Below are 18,763 nucleotides of genomic sequence, written 5' to 3'. Positions count from 1 at the left end.
AGCCAAAACTTACTAAGAGTATTAGATATTATACATGCTTATGTGTAAATAACTTTACTTCCCACTGGAAGCAATATTTAAGGGATAACTATCATACAAGTAAGTTAGGCTTATAGGAACGAATGAAACTGTATAACCAGCAATTTGAATCTTCCACATCTACAGAAAATAGGATTTTTATTTTTCTATCTTTTCAGTGACCAAAAATATGCTATCATAATCGTCTCTTCCCTTACTGAATTCAACAAGAAGATTATATATTTCCAAAGAATCATCATCATTTTCCAAATATTTAGTCAATTACAGCAGTCAAGGATATATTTTTTTAATGATTTTGAGTGTACAAAGTAACAGAAATGATGCCTTTCCTTGTGGAGCAAATGATACCTTTCAAACCGCAAAGCATAAAGCATGTTTCTCCACTTCCATTTCTACCACTTACAGGAATTTGTTTGCTTTTGTATTAAAAGCAGAAATGCATATCAGGTTAGATTTTTATTTCTATCAATCACAGTTACATTTGTCACTATTTTGATAAGACTACTGCATAACTCACCAGGGGAAAGAGACAAGTTGATAAGTACTTTAAGAAACCACTAATATTTAGAATTAGACTTTTAGAATAAAAAGGTCATCCATTTACTCATTTCTGAGGGTCAAAAAAAAGGTAGTACAAGCACAGAAAGATGATTAGCACATGTGCTGTCCTCCTACAAGGTACTTTCTCCATTTCATAATAATGACTCCATCCACTTGACAGGCTTTCCCTCTCTATTCATCACCTTACAAAACAAAAATATCGCCTGTATGCCAGACATGATGCAAAGTACTTTATATACCATATATCTTACAACTTTGCAAAATAATCATCCCTACTTTTAAAATAGAAAATGTAAGGATCAGAAAGTCAAGGAACTTTGCTTAATATCAATCACACAGCTACAAAGGGTTAGAGCTGGGAATGGGCTAGGTCTTTCCAGCATCAAAGTCACTCTACCTTCTGGTATTGTCAGTTATCCTGGAAATCCACCCCTAGAACTATTTCCATAATTCATCAACTTTCCCTGAAAGGGATATATACATTGCATATCAAGGCTTCTAGGGAGAGAAACCAAGTAGAAAACATGTTTGAAGCACTCAAAAATATTTCAGTCTAACAACCTGTATTTACAAACCCATATGTTATCTCTTTTACATCATTATAACAACTCTGAAGCTGAAGTAGTAATTATATTATTCCTATTTTATAAATGAGGAACTTGTGCTCGCTTCGGCAGCACATATACTATAAACGAGGAACTGAAACTTTACAGTATCTGGTATACACTACATACAAACACTTGTTAAATGATGAAGACTCGAATAGGTTAAGTGACCTCTCCAAACTAGTGGCAGAATAGGGTTCAAGTTAATACCTCAGTTATAAAACCAATGGCCTGTACAACAAAATGCAACTGTCTCCATTAACTGCTATCATCATTATATACTGAATTTATATGCAGACTAAGTACAGTTATAAAAAAGAGGTAAGCAGATAACTTACTCATTTAATAGCCACACTTTTAAGCCACTTTTGTGAGTATAATAATGACAGTGTAATTATCAGCATCAGAAGACCACAGGAGCTGGAAGCTAGTCATGCCAGCTCATTACTTCAGTGCACACAATTTTAATACCACTGGACAGACAACTTGAAAGTTACCCAAAAAAGGAAATGTATTCAATCATTCATCACTCATGGATTCCCTTATCAAGCAATATTTGTTGAGCACCTACTATGTGAAAGAAACCAGGAAAGTTGGAGTGCCTATTATATACCATGGACACATTCACAAATAGTCTTATTTGTCTTTTCAGAACTCTGCAGAAGAGGTCTTTATCCCCATTTTGATAGGTGAGAAAATGGAAACTCAGAAAGGTTGAATAACTTCTTAAAGTTAAATGGTCAAGGTAGGAGTTACTTCCAAGTTACATGAACCCAAGCAGAGGCACACACACAGGGCCATCTTCTGTGGTCCCACATCAACAGTGCTCTACCACTCTACACCAGGGTCAAAAGAGAGCAACACAAACCTCCTTTTTCAAAACATACATGTTACTGTTAAAAGTCCTTCCAAATATGCAAAGGAAGAAACTGGAAGGACATATATATTAAAATGCCATCAGTGGGTAGGATCTGAGCTTTTTATTTTCATTACACTTTTCTGTACCAAGCAGCATACTGCTTTCAGGAATCAAAAAATATGGTAGGAAAACTTTTAACATTTGAAGTTACTACAACTGTAGGTTGTGACCCACCCTGTCATATAGGGAGAATATTTTTAATTTAGCATGGGGGCCCACTGGGATAAATACTGGCACACTAGGCTACTCCCAGCAGGAGCAACTGGGCCAGGGCTGAGGAGATCACTATTTCCAGCAACACTATTAGGAAGTTCCACCTTATTGGGGTCAGGTCAGCAATTCTTTTTTTAATAAAATAAAGCACAGAAAAAAGAAAGAAAGAATCAGTAAACATACACAGTAAGAGTAAGCACAACTTTGCAAAATGTGTTTTAGCCACATGACTTCATCTTCTAACATACCATATCTTATGCATAGTATGACCACCACGCCGTCCTCCTGGCTGGTCCTTGGATATGCTTGGGACACTCCCACATTTGGGACTCTACCCCTGCTTTCTTCCTCAAGAAATCCAAATGACTGGGGCACCTGGGTACCTCAGTCGGTTAAGCAGCTGACTTCAGCTCAGGTCATGATCTTGCAGCTCACGAGTTCAAGCCCCATGTTAGGCTCTGTGTTGACAGCTCAGAGCCTGGAGCCTGCTTCGGATTCTGTGTCTCCCTCTCTCTCTGCCCATCCCCTGCTCACATTCTGTCTCTGTCTGTCTGTCTCTCTCTCACTCTCTCTCTCAAAAATAAATAAAACCATTAAAAAAAAAAAAAGAAATCCAAATGACTAACTCCCTCACCTAAGTTAAGGCTCACCTTCATGAAGCTTACCAACTACAAGTCCTCTATGCATTCATGAGCTTCCTTACTACCCTAGCTCTACCTTTTTCCATACGCTTAACAAAATTATTGAGCACAACTTGCATAAGGTATCATACTAGAAAGTGAGATCTAATAAAAAGAGAATGTGATACTTTCTACTACTTTTTGTTCTATAAAACCATAATAGAAACCATGTAAATAATAACAGCTCCTACGAGTCAGACATAATACCTATATTATTCCTTAGAAGTTAATAGGCAAGATAAAGTAGCAGATCCAAGATTTGAGCCCAAGTCTCTGACTCCTAAACTGAACATTCTTCTAAAAGCTTTCTCCTTAGCCAATATACTTTCAAGTTACCATTAAGGGAAAAATTCTTCAAATTATTTCTGGAAGATATGAGCACAGGGACAATTAAAAGAACCAAATATTTTTGCGACACTGCGGTACTTTTGTTACTTGTGAGTCTTGTGAGATCGTAAGACTTCCTATTAGAATCAGTATCCATTCTTAGTAAAAACTGGTGCTATCAAGAAAGCTTAAGGAATGAGTCAATTTGAATAGCTGTTTTCTAGAAAAATATTTTGACTATAGGGAACCTGGGTGGCTCAGTTGGCTAAGTATCCAACTCCTGATTTCGGCTCAGGTCATGATCTTGCAGTTCTCTACTCATGAGATCAAGCAGGACTGGGCTCCCTGCTGACAGCATGGAGTCTCCTTGGGCTTCTCTCTGTCCCTCTCTCTCTGTACCTCCCTCCTTCCCTCTAAAAATAAATAAACATAAAAAAATAAAAAATTATGCTGACTACAAAAAAAAAGTAGTTCTTTCTTCCTAGCTCTTTCAGATGTGAAATCATTACAAAGTGTATGCTTCTCACCAGCTAGCTAAGATTTTACTGCACTTGGGCCAAAACCATAGTAATAAAAGTCAAAGGAACGAAGAATGTCCAAATTTTCTCTTCTCAAGATAACTCTAAAATCACAAGTTATCTGGCACTTGGAACTGTTCTTTCAAGCAAAGAGATAGACTTCAATGTGGTGTTAATTTTTTAAACGTTGGCATTTCCCCTCTACGTTTTCCAAACCTTCAAATACAACAAAACAGCTCAAAAATAGGCATGTAAACATGAGAGTATCTTGTCCAAAGGACTGACAAATTTTAACTCCTTTTAATGTAAGTATTAAATATTAGTCTATCTTCATGAGTTCATATAATTTCTGGCCATTCTGAAACAGGCAGAAAGAGATTCACACTAATTTGTGGATTTAATCAAATTAGAACATTAGGCTCCTGGCAAGGGTATCCTTCTGATACCTGAAACAAACAAAAGGCATCAACAGGCCAACTTTTTACAGGCCTCAAAAGGGATTTTACCACAGCCCTCAAACTGCAAGCCCTCAAATTCCAAAATCACAGTTAGAGTCCATCAGAATGCCCATTAGATTCCCAGAACAGACTATTCAATCCTACTCAATATTCAGTTGAAACACTAAGGCCTCAAGAAAAAAAATGACTTGCCCTAAGCGACTGTGAACTAGTGAAATAATCAATACTAACACATAAACTCTTACTTTCTAGTTTAACTGAAATCTGTTAGCAAGCAACCAAAAGCCAAATCTGTGCTCACTGATAAGATTACTGACATTTTCCAGGTTACCATTGTCGCTCTCCAGGCAAGACATATGTTGCTCACAAGCTGTGAAACACTATTTGAGACAATTTCCTCATTCTTTATCTCAATTCGTCTTGATTTCTGAGGTGGACAGCAACAACAAGACCTGAACAGCACTATCCAATAGCACTTTCTGCAACAATGGAAACATTCAATTATCTGCACTGTTCCATAGAGTAGCCACTAGTCACTTCTGTCTTTTGTGCACTTGAAATAGAACCACCACAGCTGAGGAATGGAATTTCTATTTTACTTAATTTTGATGAACTTAAATCTACAGCAAAACTCTAGACAACTATACCTTCAGTCATTATTACTGCATGTGATCCACTCATGGTTCTTACATCCCTTCTCGCCTACTGAAGCAAGCAAGACACTAACGGTACAATATACCACAGAAATAAGAGAGATATCCAATTCCCTTCTTCCAGGGTCAAAAACTCTTCTGATTCCTAAAGAACTTTTCCTAAAACCTCTTAAATCCAATCACCAAATTTCCCACTACTAGACTATGATAATTTTAAGGAAGAAATGAAAAGGTATTCATACTCTCCTATTCATTCAACAGTTTTCTTTACCTCAATATACTACTAGAATGCTTGTCTGAGATGATTTCCTTCTTCTCTTCCATCTCTTCTCTCTGTTATATTAGCAATTTTCATGTCTACAAACTCGGATGACCTAGAGTTAAATGTAATTCTCAAGGTTTTGCATAATGAGAAAATCACAGGTCTGGAGGAATCATAGAGATCTTGACCACAGTATCACTGAGGGAATCAAAGCAGTCAGAATTTGAGTTCAATCTTTACAATAACATAACCAAGACCTGAGAATCACAGCAATACAGAAGAAACTTTTCCAAAGTGGCATTTTCCTTCCCTCTTGAATGGAGTAATTGGAATGCAGTGAGAATCCACTGAAGACCATGATTTTTACTTTGGCTAAGGTAATAATGAGCTGTTTTAAAGGAAACTGGCCAAAGGGTTTGCCAACTTCTTGAGGGCCAATTCTGACATCTGGCCATGTCAGCGAGACAGCAAGACTTCTTAAAAACAAAAACAAACAAACAAACACCACCACAGGTATTCATGTAAAAGATCTACTAAGTTATTCAAAGGCACAACCCTTTTTATTCATTGTATTCAGGACTGAAAATCAGCCCATCAATTTCACTCTTCAAAGCCGTACTTATCTTTCAAGAAGACTTCTCAGATTCTTCCATTGAGAAGTAATTTTTTTTTTCAAACATCTACAGCTGTACTTCTCAGACTTTAATGGTCATATATGAATCAGCTGGGTACACTGTTAAAGTGCAGATTGATTCAGCCAGGGGTGGGGGCATTGGAAGAAACTCCCAGTTGATGTAGATGCCTAGCCTTACAACCACACTTCTGGGTAGGAGATCTATGAACCACTTCTACAAATACCTTACAGGCACCTATCACTTTCCTTTTGGAATTTTAATTATTTACATACACATCTTCTCTTCCCAACTGAATTATAAATTTCTTGGAAGCATGATATGCATCTGAGTTATATTTTTCTCTTCCACAGCAGATAGCAAAGGGCATTCAAATGACAGGAAGCAAGGAAAGAATAATACCAATGCCATAAAGTTCCTGCAGCCTGGGCCACAGATAGTTCCTCTCTATGGAATCAAGGGTAGGCTAAAGATCAATAAATGCTATGAAAAATCAAACTTTGTAATCACTTCCTTGGTTAAATGAAATGGAGCACAGCAATGGTCAAAATCAGAAAAGTTGTGACCAAAGCATGCTTTTCCTTGCACTGGATGAGAGGAGGTACAGGCCCACAACTTGTTGAAAAGGTAGATTTTTTGAGAAGATATCCAATTACATTGTAAGTATACTAATTAGGGGAGTTGAACTCCTTTCTGAAAAACAAAAGAGACTAAAGAATCCTTGAATCACTGATTCCAATGTCCTTACCTTATACACTAAAAAATCTAGTTAGGTGATTTATCCAAGATTACGATGTTAAGTACATGGAAGAGACAGAACTTGTACATAAATGCCCTGACATGAAGTCCAGAATTCTTTGCACTCTGCTACCTTCTGAACAGACATTAAATGAATAGACAAAGGAATACCACGTTCCATTATTCCTAGACTGTATCTTGTGAGTATTTCCATTCTGATTTACTAGAGGAAGAGTAAACAACTCCCTGAAAGGACAATTTGGTACAATGTATCAGAAATGCCAAGGAACAGACATGCCATATGACCCAAGAAATATAATTCTAGAAAAGTATCCTGAGGATGTATTTGGAGATATGCAGTAAACATCATATATGTGTCTTTTGTACATATTTTTCTGTGAAAAATTGGAAATAATCAAGATCCAAATGTCTTCACAAAAGATGAAATAAATTATAGTGCATCTAAAAGCTAAATTATCATAAAGCTATTAAAAATCATGGTTTACAGTATAGAAAAAGTTTTTAATAACTGCAGCAATCAGAGATCTTCCCCAAGGCTTTTCAAGTTTTAACCCATCACAAATATTACTGAATTCAGAGAGGGTAGTACTTTCCAGTGCCTCTCATTCTAGCTGCATCATAGAATCACCTAAGGAAATCATGAGTTAAGAACTTGAATGCAAATGGACTTAAAAAAAAAAAGCTCAGTCACACACATTGAAGGAGAATCAAATTGAAATGCATTGAGATACCATTTCTCACCTATCAGACGGACAAACACCCAATCTGTCAACATCATACCTCTGTTGACAAGGATACAGGGAAATTCTGTTACACTGCTGGTGAGACCACAAACTGGCAAAACTCCCGTGGAGAGGAATTTCACAGAATCTAGCAACAGCTACAAAGTTACATATACATCTACTGTGGGCCTTAGCGACTTAATTACAGGAGTCTACCCCAAAGATACACTAGCAAAAATATGTATGTACCAACTAATCTTTGCAGAACTATTTGTTACAACAGAAGAATGGAAACAAGAGTGGATGTGGCACATGTACCAAGTGGAACAGTAAGTTTAAAAAGAAATAAGGGATATCTCTATCCTGATCTCTAGGATACACTTTTTTATTATTAAATTCCAGTTAGTTAACATACAGTGTAGTATGTATTAGTTTCAGGTGTATAGTTTAGTGATTTAACACTTACATCCACTTTTAAGTTTAAAAGGGGAAAAAAAAGTAAAGTATATGCTATGATTTATCAAAGGGGAGGGAGAAACATACACACAAACATAGACTCAGACTGCCTAGTCTTAAAAAAAAAAGCAATTAAAAATTGAAAAATTTTTAAAGGTTTCTTATATCAGGAGAGAGAAAAGCATACAGACAGGAATAGAAGCTAGATTTGTCCAAATATAGTTTGCTTTATAGGTTTGGTTTTTGGAAGCAGTAAATTTTACATAATTACACACTAGAAGGTAGGTTTTTAGAAGCTAAAAAAATGAAAGCTAAATGAAACAAATGAATTTAACTAAACAGAGTTGGTGGCTGGTACCACATAAATTACAAATTTATAGGAAACACAAGGAATAGAGAAACATAAAACCACGCACAAGGATATTAGCAGTATCTGAATATGGGAAATTCTGCAGGACAAAGGATCCAGTTTCCTCAACAATAAATTACAAGGAAAAAAATGAGGAGAGAGAACATAAAGATATGTAAAAATTTTTTAAGAGACACATGAACCAATTGCCATGTATGAACTTTATTTGGCTCCTGCTTTCAATTTGTTTTAAAAAATTTTTTGAAGCAATCAGGAAAATCTGAACATTGACTACATATTTTATGATACAAAGAAATTTCTGTTTATTTTTCCAGATTGATAATGCTATTCTGGGTTTTGTTTCGTTGTTTAGTTCTTATCTTTTGAAAAGACATACTAAAGAAACAAAAATCACCAGGGACATTTTTTTCTTTAACAAAACAATGTTTGAGTCCCACAGATATAACTGGTGGGGTAAAGGGCCAGGCATTATTTTATTAAAACTGCCCCAGGTGATTCTAACCAGCAACCAGGTTTTGTAAACCACTAATCTAGAGCAAGTAATATCAACCAAATAAATAACTCACCTAGTTATGAATGAAACTACAAGTACCCAAAGTACTCTTCTTGAAGACTGTAATCTGTATTTATTATTGGTATTAATGGCAATAATGACATCTCTGAATTCTACTGTACCTATTTTTAAGGTACTTATAAATTACAATTATTTATTATATATAAATTATAAATTATTACTTATAATTAAACAAATGTTTACTTAGCTCTCTGATTTACTTAGCTTTCTAACTTAAACAAATTTTTCTTGGGGTGCCTGGATGGCTCAGTCAGTTAAGCATCCAATTCTTGATTTTGATTCAAGTCATGATCTCATGGTCACTGGGGGTTCTGTCAACACAGTCTGCTTGGGATTCTCTCTCTCCCTCTCTCTGTCCCTCCCTGACTTGCTCTCTGCCTCTCTCTCAAAATCAATAAACTTAAAAATATTTTTTTTCCTGGCTTCCTATACCTATTGAACAAACCAGGAACAATGTCAAAAGCCTTCATGTCCAGGCACGATGCAATTAGAACTGATAAGAACTTATGATCTATAAACACAATTATCAAGAAACTCGAGAAAACATCTTCAATAAAGCCACTGGAGTGTTCCAAATCTCTGAACCACAGAAGAGGCTACTTAGAATAAATCAAACAACTTCATCCCAATTTAGTCTTATTTCTCTTATTTCACCTTTCCAGAACTCATACACAACCAATGCGGCAAGAACAACTGCTAAGAAATAATTAAGGGGAAAATAATCACTTTCAGTCCTGAATACATCCATCCCAGACAGAAAGATAAGCAGAAAAAAGGTACTTTTTTACTAGAATGACAAATGAAATAATATCCTGTGAGCTGCTATGTAATGACTGTCACATAACAAAGTGAAAACATGATGCCATGCTATATCTGGCCAGGTGCTTTTCTCTGATTCAAGTAGAGCGCCTTAAAAGCACACACACACCTGGAAGCAATTTCCCAATCCAGATATTATATACATGGGTCTGCAGCAGATAATCATTGCTATCTCCAGCATTCAAATCATCCACAAAATATGATGAACAGTTACGGGGGCACAGATTACATACAGTTCAGAACTAAAGTTATAAATACACAACAACTGGATCAATCTAAACCATAACAGAAACAAAATAAACAGTGAGGGATAGAGAAGATACCAGGAGGATGAAGCGCTCACTGCATTTTCCAGGTGACTCAAATTTCTCTTCTGATTGTCCCAAATCAGTGCATCTAGAATACCTCACTTTGTCTAAGGCATACTGCAAATTCAGTGGAGTTTAAAAATAATTTAAAGGCAATGGGGGGATTTCCTAAAGCAACCCTGGGGGCGGGGGGGGGGGGGGCGGGGGGGGGGGAAGAATTCATTCTCTAAGACCTCGATTTTAAATATACACATATATGTTTAAAAAGTTGTATATATAATATATAAATACAAATGCAAAATACGTCTGAAAGCCCAGGAAAAAAGTTATCACACTGAGCTTATGTTTTAAGTTACCCATCCAAGAAAGGCTTTTTTTTAGGCATACAGTGATGATGTTCCAAAATGTTTTTGAGATCAGGGGAAAGAAAAATATTTTTCTACAGAAGTTTAGGATTATAAGGGTCACCTGGGTGGCTCAGTTGGTTGAGCATCCGACTTCGGCCCAGGACATGATCTCAGGGCACTGGGCTCTGTGCTGACAGCTCAGAGCCTGGAGCCTGCTTCGGATTCTGTGTCTCCCTCTCTCTCTGCCCCTCTCCCACTCACACTCTGTGTGTGTGTGTGTGTGTGTGTGTGTGTGTGTGTGTGTGTGTGTGTGTGTGTGTGTGTGTGTGTGTGTGTGTGTGTGTGTTCGGATTCTGTGTCTCCCTCTCTCTCTGCCCCTCTCCCACTCACACTCTGTGTGTGTGTGTGTGTGTGTGTGTGTGTGTGTGTGTGTGTGTGTGTGTTCGGATTCTGTGTCTCCCTCTCTCTCTGCCCCTCTCCCACTCACACTCTGTGTGTGTGTGTGTGTGTGTGTGTGTGTGTGTGTGTGTGTGTGTTCGGATTCTGTGTCTCCCTCTCTCTCTGCCCCTCTCCCACTCACACTCTGTGTGTGTGTGTGTGTGTGTGTGTGTCTCAAAAATAAATATTAAAAAAAAATTTTTTTAAGTTTAGATTTATGTTTCAGCTATTACCTTATGAACACCACTAAATCTGAATAGATCTAGTTCTTTAGGGCTGAAGTACATAGTTTCCTTAAAAAAAAAAATATTGTAGTAAGGGAGCATACAGCTTTTTAGGGCAGGCTATTTGAGGGAAAAATGATGACCTCAGCTAGGTGAGAACTTGGATATTCAATGACTGTATGTGGGAGGGAATAACTTGAAGTCTGAGAGGGGAAGTTGGAGGGAAGAGGAAGAAAGTACACTGGGGAAGATAAAGGACATATTTTTAGACAGGTGGGATGCTGAGTAAGCAGGTTCCATCACTAGAACAGAACTACCAGTTAGATAAGTAACTCAAGCAGTGATTAAACAGATGTTTTATAAATATTTGCTAACTAGTATGTGATTATTAAAACTATTTGGTAAACACTGTGTTCAAACTGAATCTAGCTTGACTTGTAATTCTAGTTTTATTAAGCCTTTTCTTGGGCTTTATTTTCCAGAGCATTAATTTTCTAGGTATTCTCCAAAATGTCTTCTAAGTTTCTATTTCTCTACGTTTACTTAAATATACAAAATGTTAACTAGACTTTAGTATTATTAGGGGAAAAAAAGTCTTTTTATACTTAATAGGACTTGGATATTTTACATTAAAAGCAGGAATTATTTCAAAATAAATACTTTCTCCTTCTTAAACTTAGTCCTACAACCAAACATAACATTCCAGGAAAGTGCATCTGATGTAATCTTCCTATTCAGTATTTCAACTTTTCTTTCTAATGTCTTAAGACTTGTATCTTTTTGGTCTTTGTTTCTTGTTTTTTTAGTAGCCTAAGAGTAATTTCTAGCAGACAACTCATAATTCAGGCATTTTATGAATAAGGAAAAGGTTAGTATCTAGGAGAGCAATCTCTAGTAACAATGAGCTTTAATCTAGTACTTCTAGAAGGAAAAAGAGAAGCACAGTGTATAATGAAATTATCAAAAATAGCTCTATACAGAAATATGGCCTTTTGTAGCAATGTGGATGGAACTGGAGAGTGTTATGCTAAGTGAAATAAGTCATACAAAGAAGGACAGATACCTTATGTTATCACTCTTATGTGGATCCTGAGAAACTTAACAGAAGACCATGGGGGAGGGGAAGGAAAAAAAAAAAGTTAGAGAAGGAGGGAGCCAAATCCTAAGAGACTCTTAAAAACTGAGAATAAACTGAGGGTTGATGAGGGGTGGGTGATGGGCATTGAGGAGGGCACCTGTTGGGATGAGCACTGGGTGTTGTATGGACAAATGGAAATTTGACAATAAATTTCATATTTTAAAAAAAAAGCTCTATACAGAATATTGTCCTCTATACAGAAGTCACTCACTGCTGTATAAGAAGTGGCAATAAGACACTTCATCATTTAATATTACATGTTTATATTCAACTTTTAGTTCTCAAAAGTACTTTAACATCCCCTTTAGATTTTCATAGTGCTTTTTCTCTGAAAAGATCCAAATATATGGCTTTTGAATATGAATTTTAAATCAGAAAGAAAAAACAGGGAGAGGAGAGAGAAATTAAGCGAACTTCAAATACAAATATTAAAAATGTAACGTGATACGGTGGAGTAAGCACTGTAAGTCAAGAGACCTGCTTCTGGTCCCAGTTTTGCCAGGAACCAGCTATACGCCTCTGAGTCACTTAATTATGCTTTTTAAGTTGCTAAAGAAAAAAAAAGTGATTTTTGATTTAATGTTTATCTTAAATTCGGCTTTTTAAAAATCTACAGTTAAAGTATTTTCAAATATTGTATTGTAATAACGGCTCGATGAAAGGCACGTCATTTTGCCATATGGAGTCCGCTTTCACTTCTGTCTCTATTTGACTTGCAGCCTGTATTACTTAGGTTGCACATTCAAGATGTACTTTGGAGAAAGACGGACTGGGGAAAGATTCCTTTACACGATGGGATGGAGCCAAGCAGGTGAGGGAGAGTTTAGGAATGAGTGCAAATGTATGCAGAAAACCTGGTCATTCTCAAACTAGGAGCACTGAAAAAGACTTCTGCTTAAATTTCGGGGTGGGGGTGTGTGTGACAAAATCTGAGGGAGGCCTTGAGCTGAGGTTTTCAGATAATCACTGCCTCCACCCTTCAAACATTTATTCTCCTGGAAGACTCCAAATCTGCCTCCAGTTCCGGGTTCCCAACCAATCGCATCAAGCCACAACAGAGGGCTCTGCCTACCCGGGCACCGTTTCAGGGCTCTTAGTGTGAGATTCACACGACCCCAGCACCTGTCGGCCTTCCCAAGAGGGGACGGGAGGGAACAGTAGGTCTTCCCCCCCCAACCCCGTCCTCTTCGATTCCACCTACCACCAGGTCCAAAAGCCCTCGAGACTGAAACAACCTCCGTTAGCCTGGGGGAAGGGAGAGCTCCTCGCCCGTGACCCTCCCACGTATCCTTCCCCCACCGCTAAACTCTCCAATTTACAGAACCCAACCTCCGAATGTGGTTTCTCAGGCCTCGGGTACCCCGGGCCTGGGAAGCGTAAAGACGCATGCGGAGAGTGAAGACAACGGGGGAAGGTGCACTCTTCGCCACCAGAGGAAAAGATAGGAAGGCAAGGGTGGGGGCAGCGGTGTTCCCCCTTAGCTAGGGCGGGAGGCCGCCCGAGCGTCTGTCGAAGGGTCTGTCATTCCTTCACTCACCAGGAGCAGCAGGGAGCATCTAAGGTCGGGTAATGATAGGAAGACGGCAGGATTCATGGTAACGTCGGGGTCCGCGGCTGGGACTGGGCAGGGTTGGGTTGGGTTAGGAAAGGGCTGGGCTCCGGGAGCCGGCGGCAGCGGACGATCGTCCCGGCAGCGGCTCCTCGTCCTCTGGACCCGGAGCTCCAGCGGCGAACACCCGGGACAACTTCCAGAGAGGCCTCGCACACCCTCACTTCCGGGTCCTGCCCACCTCGGAGCATATTGGGAAATGTAGTCCTGCACCACTCTCATCGAGCACGTCACTGGGCATCCAGAACTTCTTTCCCATCAGACTCTCCGCCTAGGTCCACCGAGTTCTCCGCGCGCGGGGCCCTGTGGGATACAAAGAGCCGAGGGCGGCGAACCTCTGTTTTTAGAGGATGGGAACTACAATTCCCAGAGGGCAGTGCGAGGGAACGCCTGGGGCGGCCTTCGGAGGGGTTCTGCTAGTTTCAGCGCGGTGGGGTCTGTCCCAGTCGGCTGTAGTGTACTGTCCTGGAGGGAGGGGCGGCCCACTGCGGGTCGTGCCTCCTGGAGCCGCCCCCGGGACGTGAGTCCTGGAGGAGGCGAGGGTGAGTAGGAAGGGGCCTGGCTGGGGAAGCTCCGATCGATCTGCATCGCCTTGGCCCCTACCTCAAGCTCAAGGCCCTCCTGGCCTCGGCTCTGGCCTGATCTTTCATCACTAGCCTCCTCGCCTGCTGCCTTTTCTTTCTGCGCTAATTACTGCATTATAAAGTCGGAGCCGCCTATCAGGGCCTCCGTTGAATGAGTGGATGCCGCATCTCTAATTGTCTGTGGGCTCGTAGAAGGAGTAGATCCGGGACAAAATGGGAAAGCACGTTGTAAACTGAAAAGCGTAACTGTGATCGCTACTAATGCATGGATCCCTACCTACAGGACAGTTACGAATTTCGTCAGGCGAGCCGTTCAGGATCTTAACCTGGCCCGAGTTAGCTCCCCAGCCTCACCTGTAAATACCAAGCCAGGTCCCCGTGTCCCACCTGATAGCTACACAATCAGTACTAAGTACCTGGGAGGCATTCTGCTTTTTTGTGGTTCTCCCTACTCCTTGCCTGTACTCCAGCTTTCCTCTGCCTTGGAATGGCCTCAGCCCCTTCTCTATCTGGAATGCCATCTCAAATGTCACCATCTCTGAGAACTTGCCAAAACACCAACCCTTTAGTCCTGATCAAAATGAGTCTTTGCTTGTGACTGCAGCACCACTAGTCTTGTACAGTTGTATTATTAGAAGCATTTATTACACTGGCTGGTTTTATAATTAGTTAATGATACCTGTACATTATAACTGACAAAGTAGTTTTGATGTTCATTTATAAAAATTATTTACAAAAGACATGAGTACTAAACGTGTGTGTGTGTGTGTGTGTGTGTGTGTGTGTAACTAAAAAAGGACCCTAGAGAATGCTTTTCCCAGGGTGACATTATTAGATGGTGGCAGAGCCAAGACTTTTAGTTAGGTCTCCTCTCTCCTAGTCCTGTGTTCTTATCCTTATACCACTCCCTACCTGTCTGACAAAAGAAAAATGAGGAATTAAAAAAAGATCAGACGCTCATGAGTATAACCTCTTTAGTCCAAGAAATTAAACTTTGATCCTGCTCACCCTCTGGACTTAGCACCCAGCCTATGACTTTTCATTCGACAAACACTGACTGAACACCAGCTATGTACCTGTTACTATGATAAGTGCTAACAATTACGAGGTGAAATATATAAAAAATATATTTAACTGAGATCTAAACAGTGTATTTTTCAAAAGGCATATGAAGAGGCTTGTCTGTGTGTGTGATTCTGATATGCCTAAAAGTGATCACTTAGAATCTAAAATGATACATATTAGAGTTCAGAGCAGTGCCTAGTACATAGCACTCAACTTATTGAATGGATCAACAGTCTACCTTTTTCATTGTTCGTATTTTACAGGAAATCAGAGAGCTGAGGTAGCCTAAGGAGATGCTATTTATTATTAACAGAATCAGGCCTAGAGCCCAAGTGCAATTCCTCTTTTACTGTGTTCCCGCTTCCATCCATTTTGTAGCTTCTTTCAAGTCATTTTAATATAATCCTGTCTATGACAGTGGTCTTTCTGACATGACAGACATGACAGAAGTGTCTCACACAGCCCATATTTTCTGCCAGCATGTTAACTCAAATTGTCAGCAAAATAAAGACATGAAGAGCTGACCTTTACCAAAATTAAGAAAACACTTTCACTTTGAGGCAGAATTTGAACCAATAATCCTTGTCAATGACAATGCAAGTACTAGCTCATCAGTAGTGATAAATTTCTCCTACAAAACTCCCGGATCCTTAGGAGTCACAGAGATTGGAGTGACACTTCGGTGAAATCAGAAGAGGGTTTGTCTGCCCCTTTGGCAGCTATTAAATGGATGATTAGCAGCTGCTTTCTTTAGATAGGCGTGTATGCTCCAGTTTCCCATGCTCACCATGACTCCCGCTGGGTCTTACACTATTTACTTTCCTGGTCCTTGCAGGCATTCAGCTGGGGAACTTTGATATAGCATCTTACATTTAGGAAGGAAGTTTAAAATCATAGATGCAACTACCCCTTTGTCCTTGAATTCTTCATGCTGCATTTCTGACATAATCTAGCCTCTGTTTCAACAGTCTTATGCTAGAGAACTCACTATTTTTCTATGCAGCTACTGAGTTTCTAGACGGTTCTAGCAAAACATATCGGGTTACCAGCCAGAACAAAATTTTTCTAAATGAAATATGGTTGATCCTAATGATGTGGTTTTTCCAAGTAAAATCCTGAGGTGGAGATCTCAAGCTAGGTATATTTCCTTGATGGGCAGAAGGCGAGGACAAATAAAAATTGTCCCTTTCGGCAGCATGAGAGAAAGAACTAAGTGCCTTCTAATTTAGCACTTAGATCTAGTTGATTCTGACCTGACAATAAATTCACATCATACCCATTTTGTGGCTTGATCATCACCTTTAATCCCAATATCAAATCTGATGTTATTATTATGTGGAATCACAACAAAAGTCACTGTGGCTTTTGAGCCCTGTGCCTAAGGTTAAATACTGAGCCCCCCTTTTTTTTCCTCGGGTAGCCCCTGAGAAGGGTCTTGGAAGCATCCATCCTTCTCATTTTCCAGATGACCAACTCGTACAAAGGGTCATTTATTTGGCCAACATTGTGGCAATTCTAGGGCCAGGATTGCAGGCTTTTTGAATCTTAGTCAACTATTTCGATTCAGCTATATTTATAACATACCCACTCAGGATGGATGAGACAGCTTTCAGAAATGTTTCCTGCATATACTCATGGTTTAAATCATTGTTTCAGGGTGCTCCAGTTGTGGAGAAGACTATGAACAGGTCAGAGAACTTGTTCTTTACTGGCTCCTCATTAGCATCCCAAGTTCATGCTGCTGCCATTAATGGAGATAAGGGTGCTCTTCACAGGCTCATCATAGGTAAGTGGTCCCCATAAATACAGAACCTTTAAAAATAACTCTGTCCTAGGGGAGTGTGTTAATCTTAGTCTTAGTTGCAGTGTACTTATACATTTTAATGGCAATGTATCATTATTTATATTTCATACCAGAACTTGAACAAGAAAGTAATTAAGTCCTAAAACTTAAAAAAAAAAAAAAAAGTTTAGGATTAGGTAAAAAGTACTTGAGAAATATCTGTATGTTTGACACTAAATCTGGATATGTACTCAAAGGTGCCAAGAGAATTAATTCATCTTTATAATAACAGAGATCTAGAATGAGATAGTGGATAATGATCTTCAAAATTTAGTATATACCCAAAGTACTAAAGCTTGCAAATAACGTAAATTGTAATGACTTAAAATTGATTAAGTGTTCTCCCTATCATTGAGTCAATTGATTGAAATAGATTCAATGTTCTCCCTATCATATACATAGAGGTCCATATAAAAATGCTAGAGGGAGAGAGCAAGGTGAGTAGGAGAGAGAGAGAGTATTCAGGGACAAAAATGGGTAAGGATTTTTCAGATATTGTAAAAACCTCATTTCCACCTAATCAGAAGTCATTTATTTATTTAAAATAAATAAATAAAAATGTATATTAAAAATTTTTTTTAATATTAAAAAAATTTTTTAATTAACATTTTAATTTATTTTTGAGAGACAGAGACCGAGCGGGAGAGGGGCAGAGAGAGAGGGAGACACAGAATCCAAAGCAGTCTCCAGGCTCTGAGCTGTCAGCACAGAGCCCGATGCAGGGCTCGAACCCACAAACTGTGAGATCATGACCTGAGCCAAAGTCGGATGCTTAACCGACTGAGCAACCCAGGTGCCCCCAAATGTATATTTTTTAAATCTTTTCACACACCAGTGTCTAGTGACGTGATTGACGACTTGGACTGTAAAATAAAGTTCACACTACTTCAATTTCCATACAGGTTCCTTCAGAATTTATTTTTGCCCTACCTTTCCAGTTTCTCGAAAAACTTCTATCCATGCACCCTAACCCCTGACTAGGGGTTCCATTCCCTAAATGCCATGAATTTTATCTGTCTCCTCTTTTCTTCCTCCTCATTCTCTTTTCTACTACACTCCTACTTATCTTTAAAGACAAAATTCTTTTACTACATACCCTGTGCAGGCTTCTCTTTTCTATCAGAGACGTTCCCTCCTAATACCTCAGCTTCACGTCAGCTACCGCATCCACAGTTATTTCCTGGAATGAGACATCTTCCACTGCCTCTGAGCCACTCATTCAAACATGCCACCATTCAATTAAAACGCTTACTTCCAGTTCACCCACTAATGAGAACAATAGTTTTTCAAGTCATTAAGACTTGCAGTCCATTATCTTCTGCAGTTTCAACCATCTGTCTCCTTTTGTCTTTCCCCCTCCTGCCATTGAGCCCTGATCCCATAGTCTACTGTTCAAATTCGTACCTAAGAAAAATTGTCTTTTCTCCTCACCTTCTGTTGCACCTGGCTGTTGCAACCCCAGCTATAAATGGACCTAATGCCAACCCCCGAACAATTCAACCGGTCACAAAGATTGGTAGCACCCTAATGTGGTTACCTACCTCAGATAGGCACCCAACACTTTCTACTCATTATACCACATTTCTCCGTAAAGAGTGTTTCATACCTTCTCAGTCTCCTGAAATCTCTGGCCACCAATC

At 39.1% G+C, this 18,763-nt stretch overlaps 2 protein-coding genes across 5 annotated transcripts in view; one reads left to right on the top strand and one right to left on the bottom strand.

The window, feature by feature from the left end:
• Window positions 1-13,868, bottom strand: part of ERP44 (endoplasmic reticulum protein 44) — a 95,174-nt gene extending 81,306 nt beyond the window's left edge. The window contains exon 1 of the mRNA XM_047829969.1: window positions 13,560-13,868. Within this exon, the coding sequence (XP_047685925.1) occupies window positions 13,560-13,853 (294 nt within the window). The 5' untranslated portion in view covers window positions 13,854-13,868. The remainder of the gene's footprint in view (window positions 1-13,559) is intronic.
• A 125-nt stretch (window positions 13,869-13,993) lies between these two features.
• INVS (inversin) overlaps window positions 13,994-18,763 on the top strand; it is a 161,389-nt gene continuing 156,619 nt past the window's right edge. For 2 of the 4 annotated variants that reach the window (XM_047829967.1, XM_047829961.1), the window contains exons 1-2: window positions 13,995-14,173; window positions 16,937-17,066. In XM_047829967.1, the coding sequence (XP_047685923.1) occupies window positions 16,961-17,066 (106 nt within the window). In that variant the 5' untranslated portion in view covers window positions 13,995-14,173; window positions 16,937-16,960. Of the gene's footprint in view, window positions 14,174-16,936; window positions 17,067-18,763 lie in introns of those variants that run through there. The other 2 variants (XM_047829962.1, XM_047829964.1) reach the window with 2 other exon arrangements.

Source organism: Prionailurus viverrinus, chromosome D4 (assembly GCF_022837055.1).
Source record: "Prionailurus viverrinus isolate Anna chromosome D4, UM_Priviv_1.0, whole genome shotgun sequence".
NCBI lineage: Eukaryota > Metazoa > Chordata > Mammalia > Carnivora > Felidae > Prionailurus > Prionailurus viverrinus.
The sequence above is the reverse complement of the archived record's forward strand: the minus strand, read 5'-3'. Positions and strand labels throughout refer to the sequence as shown.